We start from the raw sequence: 21,130 nt of genomic DNA, 5'->3' as shown, positions 1-21,130 counted from the left end.
CAGGAGGATGTGCAAACAACACCCATCTGCCAAACATCTTCAAGACCTATGGACATAAGAGGAAGGACCCTGCTGGATCAAGCCAAAGGCCCATCTGATCCAGCATCCTGCTCGTACAGTGGCCAGCCAGATGCCCATGGGAGGCCCAAAAGCAGGACCTGAATATAAGAGCACTCTTCCCCACTGGAGGCATACTGTCACCCACAGGCCTAGCTCGAGAGAGTGAAGTTTGGGGGCACTCTTGATAAGGTTACCAACATAGTGCCCATGGGGCACACATGTGCTCACAGAGACCTTCCCCTGGCACCCCAGCATCCCCCCACCCACTGAAATCAGGCTCAAAAGAATAGGTTATGTGGTATGTATGCGGCATCCAAATAGCTTCTGTAGCTTGCAAATGTTTCACGGCTGTTGGCGAGCCTAGGAATGCTTCCTGCAAGGCTGGCTAGCCACACATAACTGAAAGTGCACCCTAAGAAAAGGGCCGTAACTCAGTGGGAGAGCATGTGCCTTGCATGTAGAAGGTCCCAGGTTCAATCCCTGGCATCTGCAGGTACGGTTGGGAGAGACTCCCTGCCTGAAATCCTGGAGAGCCACTGCCGGTCAGTGTAGACAATACTGAGCTAGATGGACCAGTGGGTCTGACTCAGTAAAAGGGCAGCTTCCTACGTTCCAACCAAGGATGGCTCCACCAGTGTGACATTTTAGCTTGACACATTTAAAGGAGAGTTGCATACTTTTATCCAGCATGGTGGGCCCTCTCTGAGTTCTGCCACCCTAAGCAGCTGCCTGGGCTGTCTCTACGGGTACAGACAGTTCTGGGGCACCTTGGTGTTGAAAGCCTATGAACGATTGCTATGAAAACAGGTTGTCTCTTTCACAAGCAAATTAAAATTTACAGCAGAGTGGGTATTCAAATGAATGCACTCATGTGAAAATAAGCACCGCGCTGGTTTTCCTTTGGGAAGCCAGACCAGCATTCTTATGGCCCAACACTGCCCTCTTCAGGAAAGACGGGGGAGGAGACAATCCAGGACATCTGGCCGTATGCAAAGGGCTGTTTCGTGAGCCTTTGAGATGTCTCAAAGCTTAGTTGCTCTTCATCCCATCCAATATAATCCATCATGGTCACTTCCAAAAGACCTGTTTATTGAACATTAATCCCAATTTGCAAGGAGTTCTGATAACATCAGCTATTTATTGAGCATTCATTCCGATTTGTTTGTGAGGGGGTTGCATCAGAGCAAATGTTATCCCTACACTTTGCAGTGCATTTTCACGTCCCTTTCCTTATCGCAAAAAGCTTGCTGTGCAAGAGCACCAAATAAACTATAACTGCGCAACCTGAATTTGCTGGTATGTGATCAAAAGTCCTGCCTGAAAATAGTGACAGTCTTGTTGTTATGTGCCTTCAAGTCGATTATGACTTATGACGACCCTATGAATCAGTGACCTCCAAGAGCATCTGTCATGAACCACCCTGTTCAGATCTTGTAAGTTCAGGTCTGTGGCTTCCTTTGTGGAATCAATCCATCTCTTGTTCGGCCTTTCTCTTTTTCTACTCCCTTCTGTTTTTCCAAGCATTATGGTATTTTCTAATAAATCATGTCTTCTCATGATATGTCCAAAGTATGATAACCTCAGTTTCATCATTTTAGCTTCTAGTGACAGTTCTGGTTTAATTTGTTCTAACACCCAATTGTTTGTCTTTTTCGCAGTCCATGGTATGCACAAAGGTCTCCTCCAGCACCACATTTCAAATGAGTTGATTTTTCTCTTATCCACCTTTTTCACTGTCCAACTTTCATATCCATACATAGAGATTGGGAATACCATGGTCTGAATGATCCTGACTTTAGTGTTCAGTGATACATCTTTGCATTTGAGGACCTTTTCTAGTTCTCTCACAGCTGCCCTCCCCAGCCCTAGCCTTCTTCTGATTTCTTGACTATTGTCTCCATTTTGGTTAATGACTGTGCCAAGGTATTAATAATCCTTGACAAGTTCAATGTCCTCATTGTTAACGTTAAAGTTACATAAATCTTCTGTTGCCATTACTTTAGTCTTTTTGACGTTCAGCTGTAGTCCTGCTTTTGTGCTTTCCTCTTTAACTTTCATCAGCATTCGTTTCAAATCATTACTGGTTTCTGCTAATAGTATGGTTGCATATCTTAAATTATTGATATTTCTCCCTCCAATTTTCACACCTTCATCTTGGTCCAATCCCACTTTCCGTATGATATGTTCTGCATACAGATTAAACAAATAGGGTGATAAAATACACTCCTGTCTCACACCCTTTTCTATTGGGAACCAATCGGTTTCTCCATATTCTGTCCTTACAGTAGCCTCTTGTCCAGAGTATAGGGTGTGCATCAGGACAATCAGATGCTGTGGCACCCCCATTTCTTTTAAAGCATTCCATAGTTTTTCATGATCTACACAGTCAAAGGCTTTGCTGTAATCTATAAAGCACAGGGTGATTTTCTTCTGAAATTCCTTGCTCCGTTCCATTATCCAACGTATGTTTGCGATATGATCTCTGGTGCCTCTTCCTTTTCTAAATCCAGCTTGGACTTCTGGCATTTCTCGCTCCATGTATGCTAAGAGCCTTTGTTGTAGAATCTTGAGCATTACTTTACTTGCATGGGATATTAAGGCAATAGTTTGATACATTCCCTGGGATCCCCTTTCTTTGGAACTGGGATATATATTGAACGCTTCCAGTCTGTGGGCCACTGTTTAGTTGCCACACTCCATTCTGTTTGGGCACTTCCAGACTGCCACTCTTTCATGGGTAGGATTCAATCATGACTAATTTAGGTTGCACAGTTATAGCTGACCAGGAGATCTCGTGCAACAAATGCGCTTCCCCAAGATCAGACTTTTTACAATAACGAAAGTGAAGGGAAAATAGTCAAAAATGTGAGATAACATTTGCTTTGGCACAGCATCATCTAACCTCCTCTCCAACAAATCAGAATGAATGCTCATGAAATATAGCGCTATATACAAGCAGGACAAAACCAAAGCAAAAAAAGGAACAATGTGATATAAAAAGTTACAGATTTCAGGAGGAGGCAACAGGACATGCACCGACTGGAAATGAAGCATTATGTCTACCCCAAAACTTTTGCAGCCACAAACAGTACTGAAAGCGGGATAGTGATGCCTTGATACCATCACGAGCGCAAATCATTATGAATGCACAATAAAAAGGAAGTCTAGAGGGGCCCTTAATCTCAGTGTTGCCTTTGTAGAACTCATCAGGAAAGAGGACAGGGACAAAACTAGAATCAGTTGGCTCCACCTGTCCTTGGCTTCCTTGCTTTCCACCTTTCAAGTCCCAATGGGCACCAGTCATCGCTGGAGACTATGGGTTGTACCCAATGTTTGTCCAACTCAGTGTAGACCTGTAGGAGCTAATACACATGGCTAACACAGGTTCACCATTTCAATGGTTCTACTCTTAGTTAGAGACAATTCAATGTTTCCACTATGAACGTGCGGAAATCTCTGTTGGATTGATGCTACTTTGGTGAAATCCATTCCTGGCAGGGTTGCCAGACAGCTGCTCACTCTGTTGCTTGGTTCACGTGAAAAGTGCCTCCAGCAGCCCAAGCCAGAGGAAGGGCTCTATAGCTCTGTGGTAGAGCATGCGCTGTGCATGCAGAAGGTCCTAGGTTCAACCCCGGGCATCTCTTTCCAGGCTGGACTGAGAGACACTGCCAGTCAGAGTTCTCAAAACTCTATTGTTTCTCTGTGTCTGTTTTAGATTCTTGAGGTAGGGAACTGTCTTATCTGTTTTTTGTAAGAGTGCCATGTACATAGACAAATACATAGACACATATATAAACAAAACAAAAATGGGGGGAGGGGAACCCGTGGCCCTCCAGATATTGCTGGACTCCAACTCCCAGCTTCCCTGACTGTTGGTCATGCTGGCTACGGCCACAGGTTCTCCAACCTTGGCCTAGGGGAAGCCTCTCCCAGCAGCTTTGCCTAGACATTCAGCCTCCCTTGGGTTTGCTCTCTCTTTGCCTGTGTTCACACCGTACATATAAGCACATCTCCTCCACAAAGAATCTTGGGAACTGTAGTCTGTCAAGAGTGCTGGGCGTTGTAGCACTCTGAGGAGTAAACTACAATTCCCAGGATTCTTTGGAGGAAGTCATGTGCTTTAAATGTATGGTGGGTACGCAGGCCAAGTTGGCTCCAGGGGATTACGCTTTCTTCTGCAAGTCTGCAGCTGTATTGGATGTGAGCTGTATTGGTTTTAAATATATATATTTATTGTTTTATCACCTGTTTGCCTGGGCTCCTTTCTGGAGGATGCGTGGGATAATTATGGTGATGATGATGATAATAATAATAATGATTGTAGCCCGGCAACAGGATATCCTCCCCACTACCACTTTATAAGGTACCTTCTTTGACTTGCTGAAGAAGGCCTGCTTGATCTCCTGCAAGTTTGCATCCTGTTTGATCCCCAGTAGGTCATAGTAGCTGCTGTTCCTGGCTGGTGACCTATGAGGAGGAGGGCACAATTCTGGTTACTCGTACGCTGTCTCACATGCCCCCCATCTCCCATAGCTGACATGTGCTAAGAGGCGCTGGTATGGCCATTACAAAACACACAGCTCCTCACAGTGCACTGCTCTTTAAATGCCAGGCTTCTATGTAACAGCTCTGCCCCCGAGCTTCCGTCTTTCCCCCAACCATAGGAAGCTGCTGTATACTAAGTTAGACCACTGGTCCATCTCATTCAGTATCGTCTACTCTGGGGGAGGGGGGGAATGTTTCAGACCAAGGGCCGCATTCCCTTCTGGGCAAGCTCCTGGGGGCCACATGCCAGCGGTGGGCAGGGCTAAAGGCAAAAGTTGACAGAGCAATTAATTTAATGTTAACCTTTGTACTGTATTTATTTAGGCAGTTTGTATACCACTTAATATATAAAAATATCTGTAAGCAGTGTACCGAAAACAAATATGACAAAAATACACAATAAAAATACAAATTAGTAATAAATACATACCGATACAAATTCCTTCCTGCTTCCCCACTCAAGATCTCTCAGCCACCTGGTTGGTTTCTGCACACGCTCTCACCCACCCCTCTCTCCTCCCCATCCAGGCAAGCAAAAGCAATCATCGGAGCTCAAGGGCATTTTCCAGCCAGTCAAAAACAGTCAAGGAGGGAGCAAAGCAGGATCAGTAGTGGGTGTAGCCTGGGGAGAGCCCCAAGGGCCAGGCAGAGAAGCCTGGAGGGCCACATTCAGCACTCTGGGCCTGAGATGCCTCATCACTGGTCTACGCTGATTGGCAATGGCTCCTCCCCAGCATTACAGACCATGGTCTTTCTCCCAGCCCTACCACAAGATGACAGGGAAAGAAGCTGGGACCTCCTGCACGCAAAGCAGATGCTCTGCTACTGAGCTGCGGCTTTACAAAACAAGGACCCATGAGACCAACCTTGAGCGTGCTCAGAAAAGCAAAGGGGCTGAGGATTGCACGGAGTGTTGACATATGGGGCCGCTTCCAGCCCTGTCTTGTGGTACACAAAATTCAAGAATAACCATCTAGAGCTCTGGGCAAATGAAGCGCAAGAAAACAGCCTCCACCCCACCCCCCAAAATATATATATGTAAAGATAAAAAAGAACAGGTGGTTCATTACAAACTCAAGAGGAAGAGGATGGGAAGAGGATGTATAACAACCACCAGCTGTGTATATACTATCCTTCATAATCCACCATCCAAGTCTTTCTCTGTTATGAGAGAAAGTTATCAGAGAGAGTGATAGCACTCTTCATGTACATGAAAGGTTGTCACACAGAGGAGGGCCGGGATCTCTTCTCGGTTGTCCCAGAGTGCAGGACATGGAATAATGGGCTCAAGTTGCAAGAAGCCTGATTTCGAATGAACATCAGGAAAAAGTCCTAACTGTTAGAGCCATACGACAATGGAACCAATGACCTAGAGAGGTAGTGGGCTCTCCGACACTGGAGGCCTTCAAGAGGCAGCTGGACAGCCATCTGTCGGGAATGCTTCGATTTGGATTCCTGCATTGAGCAGGGGGTTGGACTGGATGGCCTTATAGACCCCTTCCAACTCTACTATTCTACGATTCGGTGATTCTATCAGTAAGGCCCCAAATGGGAGCAAGCTGCCAATGGAAGGGGATGCGATTTCTCTCCCCCCCCCCTTCCTTTCTCCTCCTCTTCTGTGATTCCTTTTCATTTTGGGAATAAAGCTGGATAATTCAACCAGAGTAAAATGATTTTTTTAAAAAAAGAATGAAGCAGATGTGTGGCCTTGTGAAATGTGTGGGCAATTATGCTTCGCAGCTCTTTGCCACTGGATAGAGAGAAAGATGAGACATTGCATACGCTGGGAAAACCGGGTGGAGTGATCCCGTGCCTGTTATGGGGGAGACCTTATCTGAATTTACAGGCCCTGGAGGTCAGCTGATGGAACCTGGAATCACAGAAGACGTAGGGACTTCAGAAGCTGTCTTATACCACTGATCCACAGCAGCTCAGTATTGTCTACTCTGATGTAAGAGGAGATGTGATAGAAGTGTATAAAATTATGCCTCATGTGGGAGGAAACGGACAGAGAAAAAAAGAAATTCTCCCTCTCTCCTAACTCTGGCACTCGTGGACATCCAATGAAGCCACATGCTGAAATATTTAGGACAGATAAAAGAAAGTATTTCTTTACACAGAGCATAGTTCAACCATGGAATTCGCTCCCACAAGAGGCAGCGGTAGCCACCAAGCTGGATGGCTTTAAAAGAGGATTAGACAAATCCACAGAGGATAAAGCTATCCATGGCTACTAGCCACCATGACTGTGTTACATCTCCACTGTCGGAAGCAGTATGCTTCCGAATCCCAGTTGCTGGAAACCGCAGGAGGGGAGAGTGCTCTTGTGCTCAGGTCCTGCTTGCGGGCTTCCCAGAGGCGTCTGGATGGCCACTGTAAGAACAGGATGCTGGATCAGATGGGCCACTGGCCTGATTTAGCCGGCAGGCTCTTCTTATATTCTTATGGCTCAGTCTAAGGCTGGCTATTGCTGAAGCACACTCCCACCCCTGCCCCCTCAGAATCCTGGGAACTGTAGTTTGCCCTTCACAGAGCGACAATTCTCAGCATCCTTAACAAACTATACTTCCCAGGATTCTTGTACGGGAAAATGTATTTTGAAGGTATGCTGCACAGGCAGCCTTAGAGTGTTCAGCCTGAAGCCTGCACAAGACCCCACCCAAGGTCAGCCCTTGCATCATGACACATCCTGAACGAACCATGAAGAGGGAACTCACCAGTTGTAGAATACGGTAGAAAATGCTCTATGCCTGGCTCTTCGACATAACCGGCAGCAACGGCAGAAGGAATAGGGAATGGCTAAAGTCATATTCAGACCTCTTGAGGAGCACCACACCCTAATCCTGGGAAGACACAAAATAAAAAAGAGAGAAAGAGAAAGAAAGGGAAGGACATTGGGATTTTAGTTGCCAGATGTGTGTTTGTGTGGCTCTTTAGGGTCTTAAAAGTAATTTGCATGCATACATAACCTCAGTTGTCCTTAAAACAGCCTTGCAAGGTAGGTCAGTGTTATCTATTGCATCAGCAGTAGGGAACCTTTTTCAGCCTCTGGCTGCAACCTCCTGAGAGTCACATGCCGGGATGGGCAAAAGCCGATGGAGCAATGAATGTAAATGTTACATCTGTACAGTAGGCCAGCTTCTACACACACACCCCTCTCTGACCTCCATCCGGGCAAGCAAGAGGCATGATCAGAGTTCAAGGACACAGGCCAGCCAGGTAAAAGCACTCAGGTGTGAAACAGGGCCAGTGAGGGATGTGGCCTGGAGGAGAGTTCCGAGGGCCAAACCAAGAGGCCTGGAGGGCCACATTTGGCTCTCGGGCCTGAGATTCCTCATGCCTGTGCAGTAGATGGGGGAACTCAGTGGGCCCTCCAGATGTTGTCAGACTACAACTCCCAGCAGTCCCAGCCAACATGGCCAACTGGTCAGGGATGATGGGATTTGTAGTCCACCAACGTCTGGAGGGTCACAGGTTCCCCATCCCTGATGTAGGGCCAACTTCGGTCTGGCATTTCCCACTAGTTGGCTCTGGGCCCATGGTGTGCGTAGGGGGTGGGCGAGAGAGCGAGATGAAGGTCTTATAAAGAATCTATTGCTGATGCAGGGACAACGCTAAGCTGACACAGGCACAAGGAGCCAAGAAAAATATAACAACGTGTGAGTTCCTGGCCAGAGCGCAGCAAAGTGTGGAAAAACGACAGAGACATCTGACTGCCCCCCTGCCGGTTCTTTCAAACCTGGGGGAAGGGGCTCAAATCAGTCACTGACCAGCGTCAACAAACCCAACATGGCAAGATCAAGAGGGTGCAATCCTAGCACAGCAATTTGTTTTATATTTAAAAATTAAACTCCTTTTCCACCCTGTTTCCCAATACAGAACAAATAAGGCATTTGTCATAGAGATGCCAGGGCTTAGAGCAGGGTAGCCAACATGGTGCTCTCTCGATGTCTGAGAAAATGGCATCTACTGCCTAAAGGAAAAATCCTTGGGGGGTGGGCCGGCCGGCCAGTGCTGCCTGACAGAACATATGGGCCCTACAGCTGGATCAGGCCAAAGGCCCATCTAGTCTAGCCTTCTGTTCTCACAGTGGCCAACCAGATGCCCCAGCGGGCAACCAGGACCAGAGTGCAACAGCTTGTGGCCTGCAGCAACTGGCATTCAGAGGCCTCCCAAAGTGGAGGAAGAACATAGCCACCATGGCTTGTATCCATTGACAGTCCCCGAAGTCTGTATTGTTCCATTTGGAAAGAATTTTTTTATTGCAGCACTTCAGATGATTATACCTCTTAAGAGGTACAATTGCTCCAATTGTCGTCTTATCCGCCACTGAAGAAGACATGTCAGCCAAAATGCATCCAGCTACAGATATTGGGTTTGGATAATATTTATTTCATGCAATGGCACATGCTATTTCATTTAAATTGATTCGTGTATCCACACGTATTCAATTTGTCAAGGGTACTGCACTGTTATCGGAGGTAAATATATTGGCCGTTGGGCTATGATATTGTTTATATAAAGTTATAATTTTGAAGTTGTTTTATGTATAAGAACCTAAGAAGAGCCTGGCTGCTGGATCAGGCCAGTTGCCCATCTAGTCCAGCATCTTGCTCTCACAGTGGCCAACCAGATGCCTGTGGGAAGCCTGCAAGCAACATAGATTTATATTTAATTCTGATATCACCTTGACCTTTTTTGGATCCATATATAGTACTGGTCAAGGAAAATATTCTATTGCTTGTTCGATTACTCGGCAGATTTCTCACCCCTTATATACCCAATGTGAAGGCCTCCTGCAGATACCATCTCATCAGAAGGTCCGTTCCACACAACACAGGAAGTGGACCTGGCACCTACCCCTTTGGAATTCCCCTCCCCTTAAATATTAGGCAGGGGCTGTCTCTGCTGACTTTTTGGCACCTGCTGAAGACCTTCCTCTTTCAGCAAGCCTTTTAAGTAGAGACCTTATCCCAGTCTACATCTGTACTGCAATTGTTTTTAAGATGTTTTTAGCGTTTTTCATTTGTGGTTTGCTGCCCTGAGCAACTTCTAGGAGGAAGGGCTGTATATAAATTTAATGAATAAATAAGTGTTAGAAGAAAGTTTCTAAAGCTAAGAGCGGTTCAAAAGTAGAAGTGGTCATCTATCCTGCGCTAGAGGCATTTAACCAGAGGCTGGACCTCCATCCGTCAGCAATGCTAAAGGTTTTCCAGGTCCAATTGAAGGTCCTAAACTAAGGCCTAAACAATGAAGTCCTAAACTAAGGCCATACAGCACTACAAGTCTTACACCACTTCTGCAGAGGCAGCTGGTTGCTCCACATCACTGGGGCAGTGGAATCTACTTCTTAAAAGTTTGGACTAAAACCTGGAGCAGATACCACTGCCCCACTGACACAGAGCCACCAGTCGCCACTGGCTCTAACTGACTGAGGTCACAAACATCTGAACGGCCGCCAGACCCCACTGGGTGTTAAGTTCCTCAGAGGGGGCTCTCTTGGTAGTTCCGTCATCCTCTGACATTTGGTGGGAGGCGGTGGCCCAGGGGAGAGGCAATTCTTTGTGGCAGCCCCTAAGCTGTGTCAAAGCCATCCATTACACAAAAGGCCATCAATAATATAAAAAGGAAAAAATGTAATAAAAATGAAACAGCACAATCTGCTCTTCCAGATTACAGCAGTCCTAATGAACCACAGCATGTCACAAGAAAAGCAAAATGAAACCTATATTTATAATTTAAGTGGGTACTAAGATGTAGAATTTCCTCCCTGCAGAGGAAAGGCACCTTCATCATTCAGTTTCTGTCATAAGTTTTTTAATTGTTTTTTAAAAAAATTTTTTTTAAGTGTTTTTAAATTTGTATATTTGTTTTTAATGTTTTTAATTGTTGTAAACCGCCCAGAGAGCTTTGGCTATGGGGCGGTATACAAATGTGAAGAAGAAGAAGATGAAGAAGAAGATGATGATGATGATGCAGCATCTCTGTGCCTTGGCCTTTGACACCTGCATAAATATTTTCAAGACCCACCCTACTCTTGTGACTGCAATTTGTTTTGAACTTTTTTTAATATCGTATTTTTAAATTGCTGTCATCCGCCCTGGGACCTTAAGGGTGAAGGGTAGGTAAGAAATATTACTATTAATAACAACAACATCCATCAGTTGCTTCAGATATCTTGTAAAGGCCCAAAGGGTCTAGAGGTTAAAAAACACACGTTAAGAGAACGAACCTGAAAGATGAACTAGAAAACATTCAAAGTTCTACACCAAAACAAATTTAATTCATGTTCATTTCAATCAGCAATTATGGGAATTACTTCCAGGTGTATTTAAGAGATTTCTGAACTAATTCAGTGAACTTCGATAAACCAAGCTAGTTCATTCCAAGCGCTGTGCATCACAGAACGTGATGTGTGGACAGTCCAGTATAAATCCACCACTAACGCACTATTACTGTGTCAATGACACATTGCAGAACACACACAAAAACAATAGTCTGGAGGGGCCAAGTGGCTGTTATCTCACACTGACCTTGAAGCAGCCAGGGACAGTCGGGTGCAACGTTAATCAAGAGCCAAAAATTATAAAGATGCAGTTTTCCATCTGTAGGCCTGTCACTCGGTTAAGCTGTTGCTATGGCAGCCACCCCACGACCCCCCTTCTCTGTAACGTCCCATCACTGCAAATTGTCAACACACAATTCCCCCCCCATATATAATTTCTCATCATCTTCTCCAGAGCCAAACCCCGCTAGCTAGCTTGCCCCCGAGCTGACAGATTGATGAGGGGTTTAAGAAATCAGGAAGCTGCCACATAATTCATGCAAGGCTAGCCAGCCCCCACAACCCACAGCCACGGTGCTAAAACAAACAGCAGAGCTGAGGAAAACCATCTCAGCATGAGGAAAGACCTGTAAAAAACATCAACAGCGGGGTGGGTGGCTTGTGGATCGCTGACATTTTCCTGCCATTTGTAGATAAAAACAGATCACTGGCTGGTTGGCTTCCTCTCTCTCTCTGCAACTTCCCCCCAACCCAAATCTCTCCCCTGGATGACATTGGGTGCTTCTGAAGTTAAAAATATAACACAACAGAACCTAGAAAGCAGTCCATTGGTCCCGCTAGCTCAGTATTGCCTATGTGACTGGAAGCAGCTCTCCAGGGTTTCAGCCAGGGAGTTTTTCCCAGCCCTACCTGGAATGGCATTGGGGATTGAACACGGGACTTTCAGCATGGACAGTAGATGCTCTAACCACTGAGCTACGGCCCTTCCCTTAAGACTAAACTTTGCCAACCAGGGGGTCCAAGCAGACTCGTGAGACCATTTTCCACTCATGACATCATCTGATAGACGGGCAATAGGTTAATTCCTACACTGGCTGTGTGTCCCTGTTCTCAGAGGGAATAGGGACGCACAGCCCAAGCAGCAGGACTTAACCCCCTGCTCATCAGCTGATGAGTGGGGGGTTAATTCCTGCTCAGCTCAGCATGTTTCCATGCAGGTTTGCATTGGTAACCCCTGCTAAAATGAAGAGGGGGAAATTGTTTTAGCTATGCCTTGCAAAGTGCTTTGAAATCCCAACTTTGGGTCTTCAAAGCACCTGGCACCCAATGTCAGGTAACTGACAGGTGAGCCTGATTCTGAGGCAGATTCTGACAAGCATCTGGCCCACGGAGCCAAAAAGATTCCCCACCCTTGCTTTAAGACACGGGAAGCTGCCTTGTACTGAGTCAGACCATTGGTCCCTCTAGCTCAGTCCTGTCTACACTGACTGGCAGCGGCTCTCCAGGGTTTGCAACAGGGACTCTTTCCCAGCCCTACCTGGAGATGCCAGGGATTGAACCTGGGACCTCCGGCATGCAAAGCAGATGCTCTACCCACTGAGCTACATGGCCCTTCCCTACACTGGGAAGTGGGGCAGCCTAGTGATAACAAAATTTGTCAGAGAATGGCAAAGCATGGCATCCCTGATATGCCAGCTTGCAGGAATCATATTTTATTTCCTTCACATCGGTCTCCCCCTCTAGCTTCAACAGCTCGTTTTCTCTATGTAAGAAGAAGATGGGTGGCGAAATGGGGGCAGGGGGCAGGGAAGGGTACAAGCAAGGGTAAAAGTTCAGGAGAATGCTCTTTAAACAAACGACTGCATCTCCTTGCGTGAGCAAACTGCCCTGCAAAAAGGGCACCAGCTGACTGCCTGGATGCCACCAGCAGTGTATTTTTAGCAAGCCGTTCTGAGGCCCTGTTTCACAGCCCAGCTGCTTGAGCCCCTCCCATTATGCAAGACCAACTCGTCACAAATAATTTCGGTGGATGAAGTTCTTTACCATTCTTTCCCTGTTTATTTATCGCCATTTCATCCTGCCTTTCCCTCCGTGGAGTTCAGGAGAGCAAGCATGGTCCCCTCCCACCTACCCTACACTTCCTGTCATTTTACCCTCACAGCAACTCTGTGAGGTAGCTTAGACTTATAAGGTCACATCTACACCATCCATTTAAAGCACATGACTTCTCCTGGGAACTGTAGTTTGTGAAGGGTGCTAGGAATAGTATCTCTGCAAGGGGTAAACTATGGTTACCACGATTCTTGGGGGAAAGACGTGTGCTTCGAGAATCTGCCCTGAGAAATAGGGAACGGTCCCAGGGTCCTCTGCAAGCTTTGTAGCCAAGGGATTTGAAACCAGGTCCCGTTGGTCCTAGTCAGGCACCCTAACCATTACCCCATACACTCTCTCACATTTACCCACACAGGGACTGCAGGCTGTGTGTGTGTTTGTGAGCATGATGCAAAGACTGATCCCAGGAATGGTTTTCTTTATTTATGCATGCTTTGTTTATTTTAAAGGTTTATAACCATACCCTTCATCAATACCATTATCAGGGTTGTTGTTGTTATATGCCTTCAAGTCGATCCCGACTTATGGCGACCCTATGAATCCCTTTGTTGTTGTTGTATTCATAGGGTTTTCACGGTAGGAGGTATTCAGAGGAGGTTTACAATTGCCTCCCTCTGAGGCTAGTCCTCCCCAGCTGGCTAGGGCCTGCTCAGCTTGCTACAGATGCACAAGCCAGCCCCTTCCTTGTCCGCAACTGCCAGCTGGGGGGCAACTGGGCTCCTTGGGACTATGCCGCTTGCCCACGGCTGCACGGGTGGCAGAGCACGTAACCCCTGAGCCACTCACTGTGGGGGTGATTTCTAGCTGGCCCTTGATATCCAGGAGACACGAGCAGGGATTTGAACTCATAGACTCTGGACTCCCAGCCAGGCTCTCTTCCCCACTGTGCTATACCAGCTATATGGATAAGGTACAATAAAAAATAGGATAACCAACCAATCTGGTACATATGTAAGAATAAAACACTAAAAAACAGAACCAGTGGTGGTATAACGGTTAGAGTTTTGGACTAGGATCTGGAAGACCTGGGTTAAAAACTCCATTCAGCCATGAAGTCCTTTGGGTGACCTTGGCTGCATGTACAACATAGAATTTAAAGCACACAACTTCCTCAAAAGAATCCTGGGAGCTGCAGTTTGTCAAGGGTGAGGGGTCTGTGAGGGGTCAAGAACAGTTCCCAGGATTCTTTGCGGGAATCCATGTGCTTTAAATGTCTGGTGTGTACACAGCCCTTGAGCCAGTCACAGTCTCTCAACCTAACCTACCTCACAGAGTTGTTGCGAGGATAACATGTGAAAAAGTGCAGATTATGTGGAGGTGGTTAAGGGGTGTTGTCAGCTTTATTTTTGCTGGTCGCACTGGACAGTATTAGTAATATTTCATCAGGACCTACTCCTCTGTAAGTGCCCATCCTGGGCCTTGAGATCCCCTCCTGACACTCTGCTCCAGGTTCTTCTCTTAAGGGAGATAGGGTTGTCATTCTCCAGAAGCAGGGCCTTTTCTATGGTGGCCCCAGAATTCTGGCATGCTCTCCCCAGGAACATTGCTAAAGCCTTATGTGGTATTTGCTCGACTCTTTCCTCAGACAGGCAAGGACCAGGTATTAGAGAAGGGTTTTTTTTTTACTTTATGTACTTTTAAACATTGTGGGTGTTAAAAATGGTTTTAATTGAATTGCCTTTTTTTTGGCTGCAATCCCCACTCCCAATTATTGGAAATGCTCTTGGTTAGCAGATTTCAGCTGAAAAGCATAGGAACATAGGAAGTGGGTCCATCTAACTCAGTACTGCCTACACTGACTGGCTGCAGTGGCCCTCCAAAGTTTTAGAATGGGAATCTTTCCCATCCCTACCTTGAGATGCTGGGGATTAGACACGCAACCTTCTGCATGCAGAGCAGATGCTCTACCACTGAGTTACAGCACTTCCTATAAAGCGGTCCATAAACATCACTGATAAATTAAATAAATATTTTGCTAGCAGTATCAATTGCCAGCCCCCCTTCACAGCCCACCAGAACGAGGTAGGCCAGCCACATACATTTCCACAAACCTCTCATTCTTTTCTGCCAACTCAGCACTAAAGTGTTTGTTTCTTCTTGTTTCGGAGTTTGCAGAAACACCATCTGGCTCAAAACAAATTCTACCCTGGTTATCAGGACAAACAAACAATCAGATAAAACAGTGCCAAGCCAAGAATCCCAAAAGGGCAGTTGTGGGTGCAGGCACCGACACCTAGGGAGAAGGGAAAAATTCAATTCAGTTCACATCTAAAGGCGAATCTATCTAATTTGCACTTTCTGAAACCATACGCAAACCGAAACATAGCCATCCTTCAAAATTCACATTTCTCCAGTTGACCTGTGTTTTTACTATATTTTTTAAGTTTTTATTCTATGGCGGTGAGGGCTGTTTTTAACGTGTTATAAACCACTTTGATGTTTTTAACTAAAGAGCGGTATACAAATATTTTTATAAATAAATCAGAGCTTGGAAAAGTTACTTTTTAAAACTACAACTCCTATCAGCCACAGCCAGCATGGCCACTGGATTGGGCTGATGGGAGTTGTAGTTCAAAAAAAAGTAACTTTTCCAAGCTCTGAATTAAATAAATAACGTATATAAAAATGCATATACTTGGGAAAAGTGTGCATAAAGATGTATATATAAGAAAAATAACACATAAAAACACATTATAACAAGGGAAATTGCTTGCAAAAATGTGTATTTTCTTAGGGGAAATTGCATAAAAACATGTGCGTACGAGAAGAAATCCGCACTAAAATGTTGCTGAATTTTCATGAGGACTTTAAAATATAAAACTGATGTGAAAATGTGGACCACTGAACTGAAGACAGAAAAAATGAGAAGCAGAGAGAAACCAGAATTGACAGGTTCGCCCATCCCTAACAGCAGCTAACACTCAAAAGCAGATTTTACGGCCCTAGTTGGCTAAGGGGTCGCATTTTGATCTGAGCCCATAATGGCTCTGCCCAAGCAGGGACGCAACCCATTTGAAGTAATATCAAGTTGGTTGACCCTATGATCTTTAGTTTACTTGTTGATTATATTTGCATATAGGTAAAAAACATGTTTTAATGACGCACACAGATATTGTTGCAGCAGCACCGTATGAGAGCTCCTCCCATTGCACAAAGCTCGTGCAGACTTCATCCAGTCTTTGCTGGTATCCTATTGTTTGCTGGGGTGTTAGACAGCAATGAGCATTCCTCCTGCTCTTCCCCGTTAATCATTCTTTAATCCCACATTTTCTCAGTGCCATTCCCTGTCACTTTCTAATCCACAAAAAGTCTGGGGTTTTTTAACCTACCTCACAGGGTTGTTGTGAGGATAAAATGGGGATGGGAAGAGCCATATACGCCACCTTAAGCTCCTTAGAGGAAAAAGTGGGATATAAATGTAACAGCAACACAAGAACATAAAGGGGCCAACCAGATGCTTACGAAAACCTGCAAGCAGGACCTGAGCACAAGAGCAGCCCTCTCCATCTGCAATTCCCAGCAACCAGTATTCAAGTATACTGCCTCCACCTGTGGAGGTAGCGCATAGCCATCATGAAGGATTACGTCTGCACAGTTTGAGTGAGGTGGAAATCTGGCAAATGGGAGGGTTGGGGAAAATTTGGCTTATGTGTCAGCAAAGGCAAAAAGGTTCCGGAAGAACCTGCTCACAACCTCCCCAAGGAGAAATTTCAGCCAAACGGCACTTCACAAGTTGATTGGAAAGGTGCCTGGAAGCGACTTCCACTAGACTAGACTATTCAAAAATGGAAATGGAAATGGCCTTCAAGTCGATCCTGACTTATGGTGACTCTATAAATAGGGCGTTCATGGTAAGAGGTATTCAGAGGGGGTTTACCATTGCCTCCCTGAGGCTAGTCCTCCCCAGCTGGCTAGGGCCTACTCAGCTTGCCACAGCTGCACAAGCCAGCCCCTTCCTTGTCTGCAGCTGCCAGCTGGGGGGCAACTGGGCTCCTTGGGACTATGCACCTTGCCCACGGCTGCACAGGTGGCAGGGCACGTCACCCCTGAGCCATTCCCTGTGGGGTGATCTTTAGCTGGCCCTTGACGCCCAGGAGACACGAGCGGGGATTTGAACTCACAGACTCTGGACTCCCAGCCATGCTCTCCTCCCCACTGTGCTATAGCAGCTGTAGACTATTCAAACGGCATGCTAATTAGAATGGTTCACACACACACAGGCAGTATCTCTCTTTTTAAAAGCTCGCCACTCTTTTTGGCCAGCGGAGCAAATGGGTACCAATCCATCTCTGCAGCTTTATTGCTGGAATCATTTCTTTTAAAAATACATATGTATATGTGTGTATTTGCAAGTAAACAAAGCAGCTGCAACCCACAGGCCATTTGCTTTCACGGCAATCCTTCCTTCCTTGGCGATCACTTGTGGCCCAGTAAGATTGTCTTCCAGGGTAAGGTCTTTAACAGTGGGTCCATAAGTGACTGTGGAGGCCAGTTCTGGATCCACACAGCCTCCCACAATGACAAGAAAGCACTGCCTATTAAACTAGGGCAGGCTTGTTGCACCCCAGGGAGCTGAGTAGCACACGGGAATTTAGGATCGAAGAGGTTCAAGCAACAATTGTTTAAAAGAAAACAGGGACAAAGAGGAAAGAAAAGGAATATTTTGAAGTGTCTGATAGCTATTTAAAATGGGCAGGCATGGCGTCCCCTGTGGGGTAGGCACGGTTGCACACAAAATGATGTTGAAGCTGTCGCTTGCATGCTGCGTTTAAACCACCACAGGAAATACCGAAAAACAGAGCTGAGACCGAGCAGTGTTGCTTCAGTGCAAGGGTAGCCAACAAGTTGCCCAATGCCCTCTAGACGTTATTGGACTACAGCTCCCATCTAGTGTGGTCAATGGTGAGGGATGATGGGAGTTGTAGTCCAGCAACATCTGAAAGGCACCACATTGCCAACTCTTGCTCCAGTGTTACCCCCATACCAGGGGCAAGGGGGCCTTGGGTTACCCCAGGGAGAACTGACTGTATCCTAGCACACAACGACAAACAAACCGCCTGCTCACAAGAGTTTTACAAGCTCCCTGACTGCCTAAACCTTGAGCAGAAATCACTAGCCTGGCAATTGGGCAGAAACATAGGAAGGTCCCATCTGTGCTATACATTTAAAGCAGTATTATACCACTTTAAACAGCCCTGGTTTTCCCCAAAGAATCCTGGGAACAGTAGTTTCTTAAGGGTGCTAAGAGCTGTTAGGAGACCCTGATTCTCCTCACAGAACTAAGATTCCCAGAGTTCCCTGGGATGAAGGATACACTGTTAACCCACTCTAGGAATTGTAGCGCTGTGAGAGAGAATAGGAGCATCCCATTGATCCATCTAGCTCAATACTATCTACACCAGGAAGGAGGAACACGCAACTCCCCAGATATTGCTGGACTACAGCTCCCGTCATCGCTGATCATTAGCCATGCTGCCTGGGGCTGGTGAGAATTAGAGTCTAAAAACCTCTGGAGGGTCCTGCAGGTTCACCATTCCACTGTCTGGATGGGAACAGCTCTCCAGGGTCACAGAAAAGTCTTTCCTGGTCTTAGCCACTGGGAAGTGCCAGAGATGGAACCCAAGCCCTTCTGCCTGCAGAGCACATTGCTTTACCACTGAGCTTTGGCCCTTCCCCAGAGGAAGTTCTGCTCTGTCGGACAGGGAAGTACAAAAGGCCAAGCTCCTGATATTTACACCTGGCTCGGCCAATCTCATACTGTCTCATGCTGCCTTCCAGAATGCACAGACCCAATGCAGCCAATCTGGTGACCTCTAGAAGTTGTTGGACCGGCATGGCCAATGTAAGGGATGATGGGAGTTGTAGTCCAGCCACATCTGGCACGCCAGAGGGTCCCCATCACCATACTAGATGGACCTCTGGTGTCTGGTGTCACATAATAGCCACTGATACTCAGAAAGTCTAGACGAACTCAACCTCTAACCTTTACTGGCTGAGCTGTTGTGGTGCTATGGACTATTTATGGACATTCCAACTGCTCAAGGAAGAGTTCTCAGTCCAACTCCCATCAGCCCCAGCCAGCATGGCCAATGGTGAGGGATGATGGGAGTTGCAGTCCTGCAATATCTGAAGGGCCACATGCTGGGGAAGGCTGACCCAATGCTTTCTGTGCCCCAAAAGAACTTAACTCACATTATCTTGAGTTTCCTACAAAAGAGGTGGGGCTAACTTAGGACATACAAGAGTGCCTACTTTTTGGGGAGGGGGAGGGGGACTGGAATCCCAATGGTTCATGGCCATTTAAATGAAAACAGAATAGCCAGAATGATTTACATAGCCTGATTTGTGCAACTGGAGGAAAAGCTACACAGTGAGGCAACAGCACTGCCTGTAGATGGTTATCAAATTGAAGTGTTTAAAGCTGATGTAACTGGGCACGTAGTAAAATAAATAAGGATTATCTTCAAGCACAATAATAAAAAAGCCATAAACTTCAAGAATGTTTTTGGCTTTTCTTAACTGCTTGTCTCAAATGTCACAATCCCTGACAAACTCAACTTGACCTACAAAAGTTATGTCCACTTTTGTCCAGTTTAAACCCAAACTTAGGCTTCATCAGGCAGTTAGAAAAAAATTAGATTCCCAAATAGGGGGGGCAGGGAAAGAGAGAGAGAAGAGAACTCCTGGCAATCCTTAAGTGCAGCAGCAAAACAAACAGCAATCGGGTGAAAGAAAGTCAGAGACATTGTTAAGGAAGAATGCAAAAAAGACAACAACTCTAGTTAAAAACAGATTTCCTCTTTGGCTTTTTGCATTTTGCTTCCCATCCCACAAAGATTGCCATGAAATTGAAACAGATTATCTGCTAATCTGTTCAATATATGCGGGCTGTGGGGAAGAGTTTTGGATTCAGATATCGTCTAGTCCCTCCATCTAATGCTCACATTCACCCCTTGATAGTCATGTCACTTCTCTCAAAACGAAGACAGTAAAACCCTGTAACCCCCCCCCACCAAATGTATTATTTATTTCAGGTATTTACAAATGGCTTAATATGCAGAATTTCTAAGCAGTGGAGGGTATGGTCTGGTAGCACAAGAGCCTGCTACCTTGCTGAAGCTAAGCAGGTCTGGGCCTGGCCAGTGTCAGGATGGGTGACTGCCTGGAAACCAGAATGCTGCCTTGAGTTCCATGTCAGGGTGAAGAAAATGAAACAAACAAATAAAATAAATTTATGTTCTCTCCATACAAAAGCACAAGCAAAACACGATAATTAAGGGCTGGTAATAGTGAGAAGTGATGTAGCAAAAGCAATTAAGAGCTATAATGCAAGGTCTGAGTGAGTGATATTAATGAGATTAAATGGGAAATTTATCAACATAACTATCATCCAAGTCTACGCTCCAATGGCAAACGCAGAAGAAGAGGAATTAGAGAGATTTTATGCAGAAGTACAGGAAGAAATTGGTCACACACCAAAACAAGATGTGCTGATAATCATGGGGGACTGGAATGCAAAAGTAGGGAACAGAGAAGAACTAGGAATTATGGGGAAATGGGGCTTAGGAGATAGAAATGAAGCAGGAGAAAGACTTATTGAATTCTGTGAAGCCAATAATTTGTTTCTTGCAAACACATTTTTTGAACGACCGAAAAGACGACTGTACACGTGGACATCACCAAATGGTCAATATAGGAATCAAATTGATTATATAATTGGTAACAGAAGATGGAGAAGTTCCATACTTTCTGCGAAAACAAGACCAGGAGCAGACTGAGGTACAGATCATGAACTGGTAATATTGAAAATCAGAGTTAAGCTAAAGAAGAACAAAGCAATCATAATGCCAAAATACAATTTAAATAACATCCCAGAAGAATATAAGATCAAATAAGGAACAGATTTGAGGCTTTAAACTTAGTTGACAAAGAAACAGAAGAACTATGGAGTAAAGTCAGAGACATTGTTAAGGAAGAATGCAAAAAAGACAACAACTCTAGTTAAAAAGAGAGAAAGACCTCAGTGGATGACTGAAGAAACTGAACATGTCAAGGATTATCAATATCTTGGCACAGTCATTAACCAAAATGGAGACAATAGTCAAGAAATCAGAAGAAGGCTAGGGC

General features: G+C 45.6%; 1 protein-coding gene across 3 annotated transcripts in view; it reads right to left on the bottom strand.

Moving 5' to 3' along the window:
* DNAJC4 (DnaJ heat shock protein family (Hsp40) member C4) overlaps positions 1-21,130 on the bottom strand; it is a 65,204-nt gene that overhangs the window by 40,677 nt on the left and 3,397 nt on the right. For 2 of the 3 annotated variants that reach the window (XM_061605664.1, XM_061605666.1), the window contains exons 2-3: positions 7,323-7,448; positions 4,428-4,527 (exon numbers count right to left, since the gene is read on the bottom strand). In XM_061605664.1, coding sequence (XP_061461648.1) covers positions 4,428-4,527; positions 7,323-7,414 — 192 coding nt within the window. In that variant the 5' untranslated portion in view covers positions 7,415-7,448. Of the gene's footprint in view, positions 1-4,427; positions 4,528-7,322; positions 7,449-15,054; positions 15,237-21,130 lie in introns of all 3 variants that reach the window. The other variant, XM_061605665.1, reaches the window with a different exon arrangement.

This window comes from Rhineura floridana, chromosome 22 (genome assembly GCF_030035675.1).
Source record: "Rhineura floridana isolate rRhiFlo1 chromosome 22, rRhiFlo1.hap2, whole genome shotgun sequence".
Classification (NCBI taxonomy): domain Eukaryota; kingdom Metazoa; phylum Chordata; class Lepidosauria; order Squamata; family Rhineuridae; genus Rhineura; species Rhineura floridana.
The sequence above is the reverse complement of the archived record's forward strand: the minus strand, read 5'-3'. Positions and strand labels throughout refer to the sequence as shown.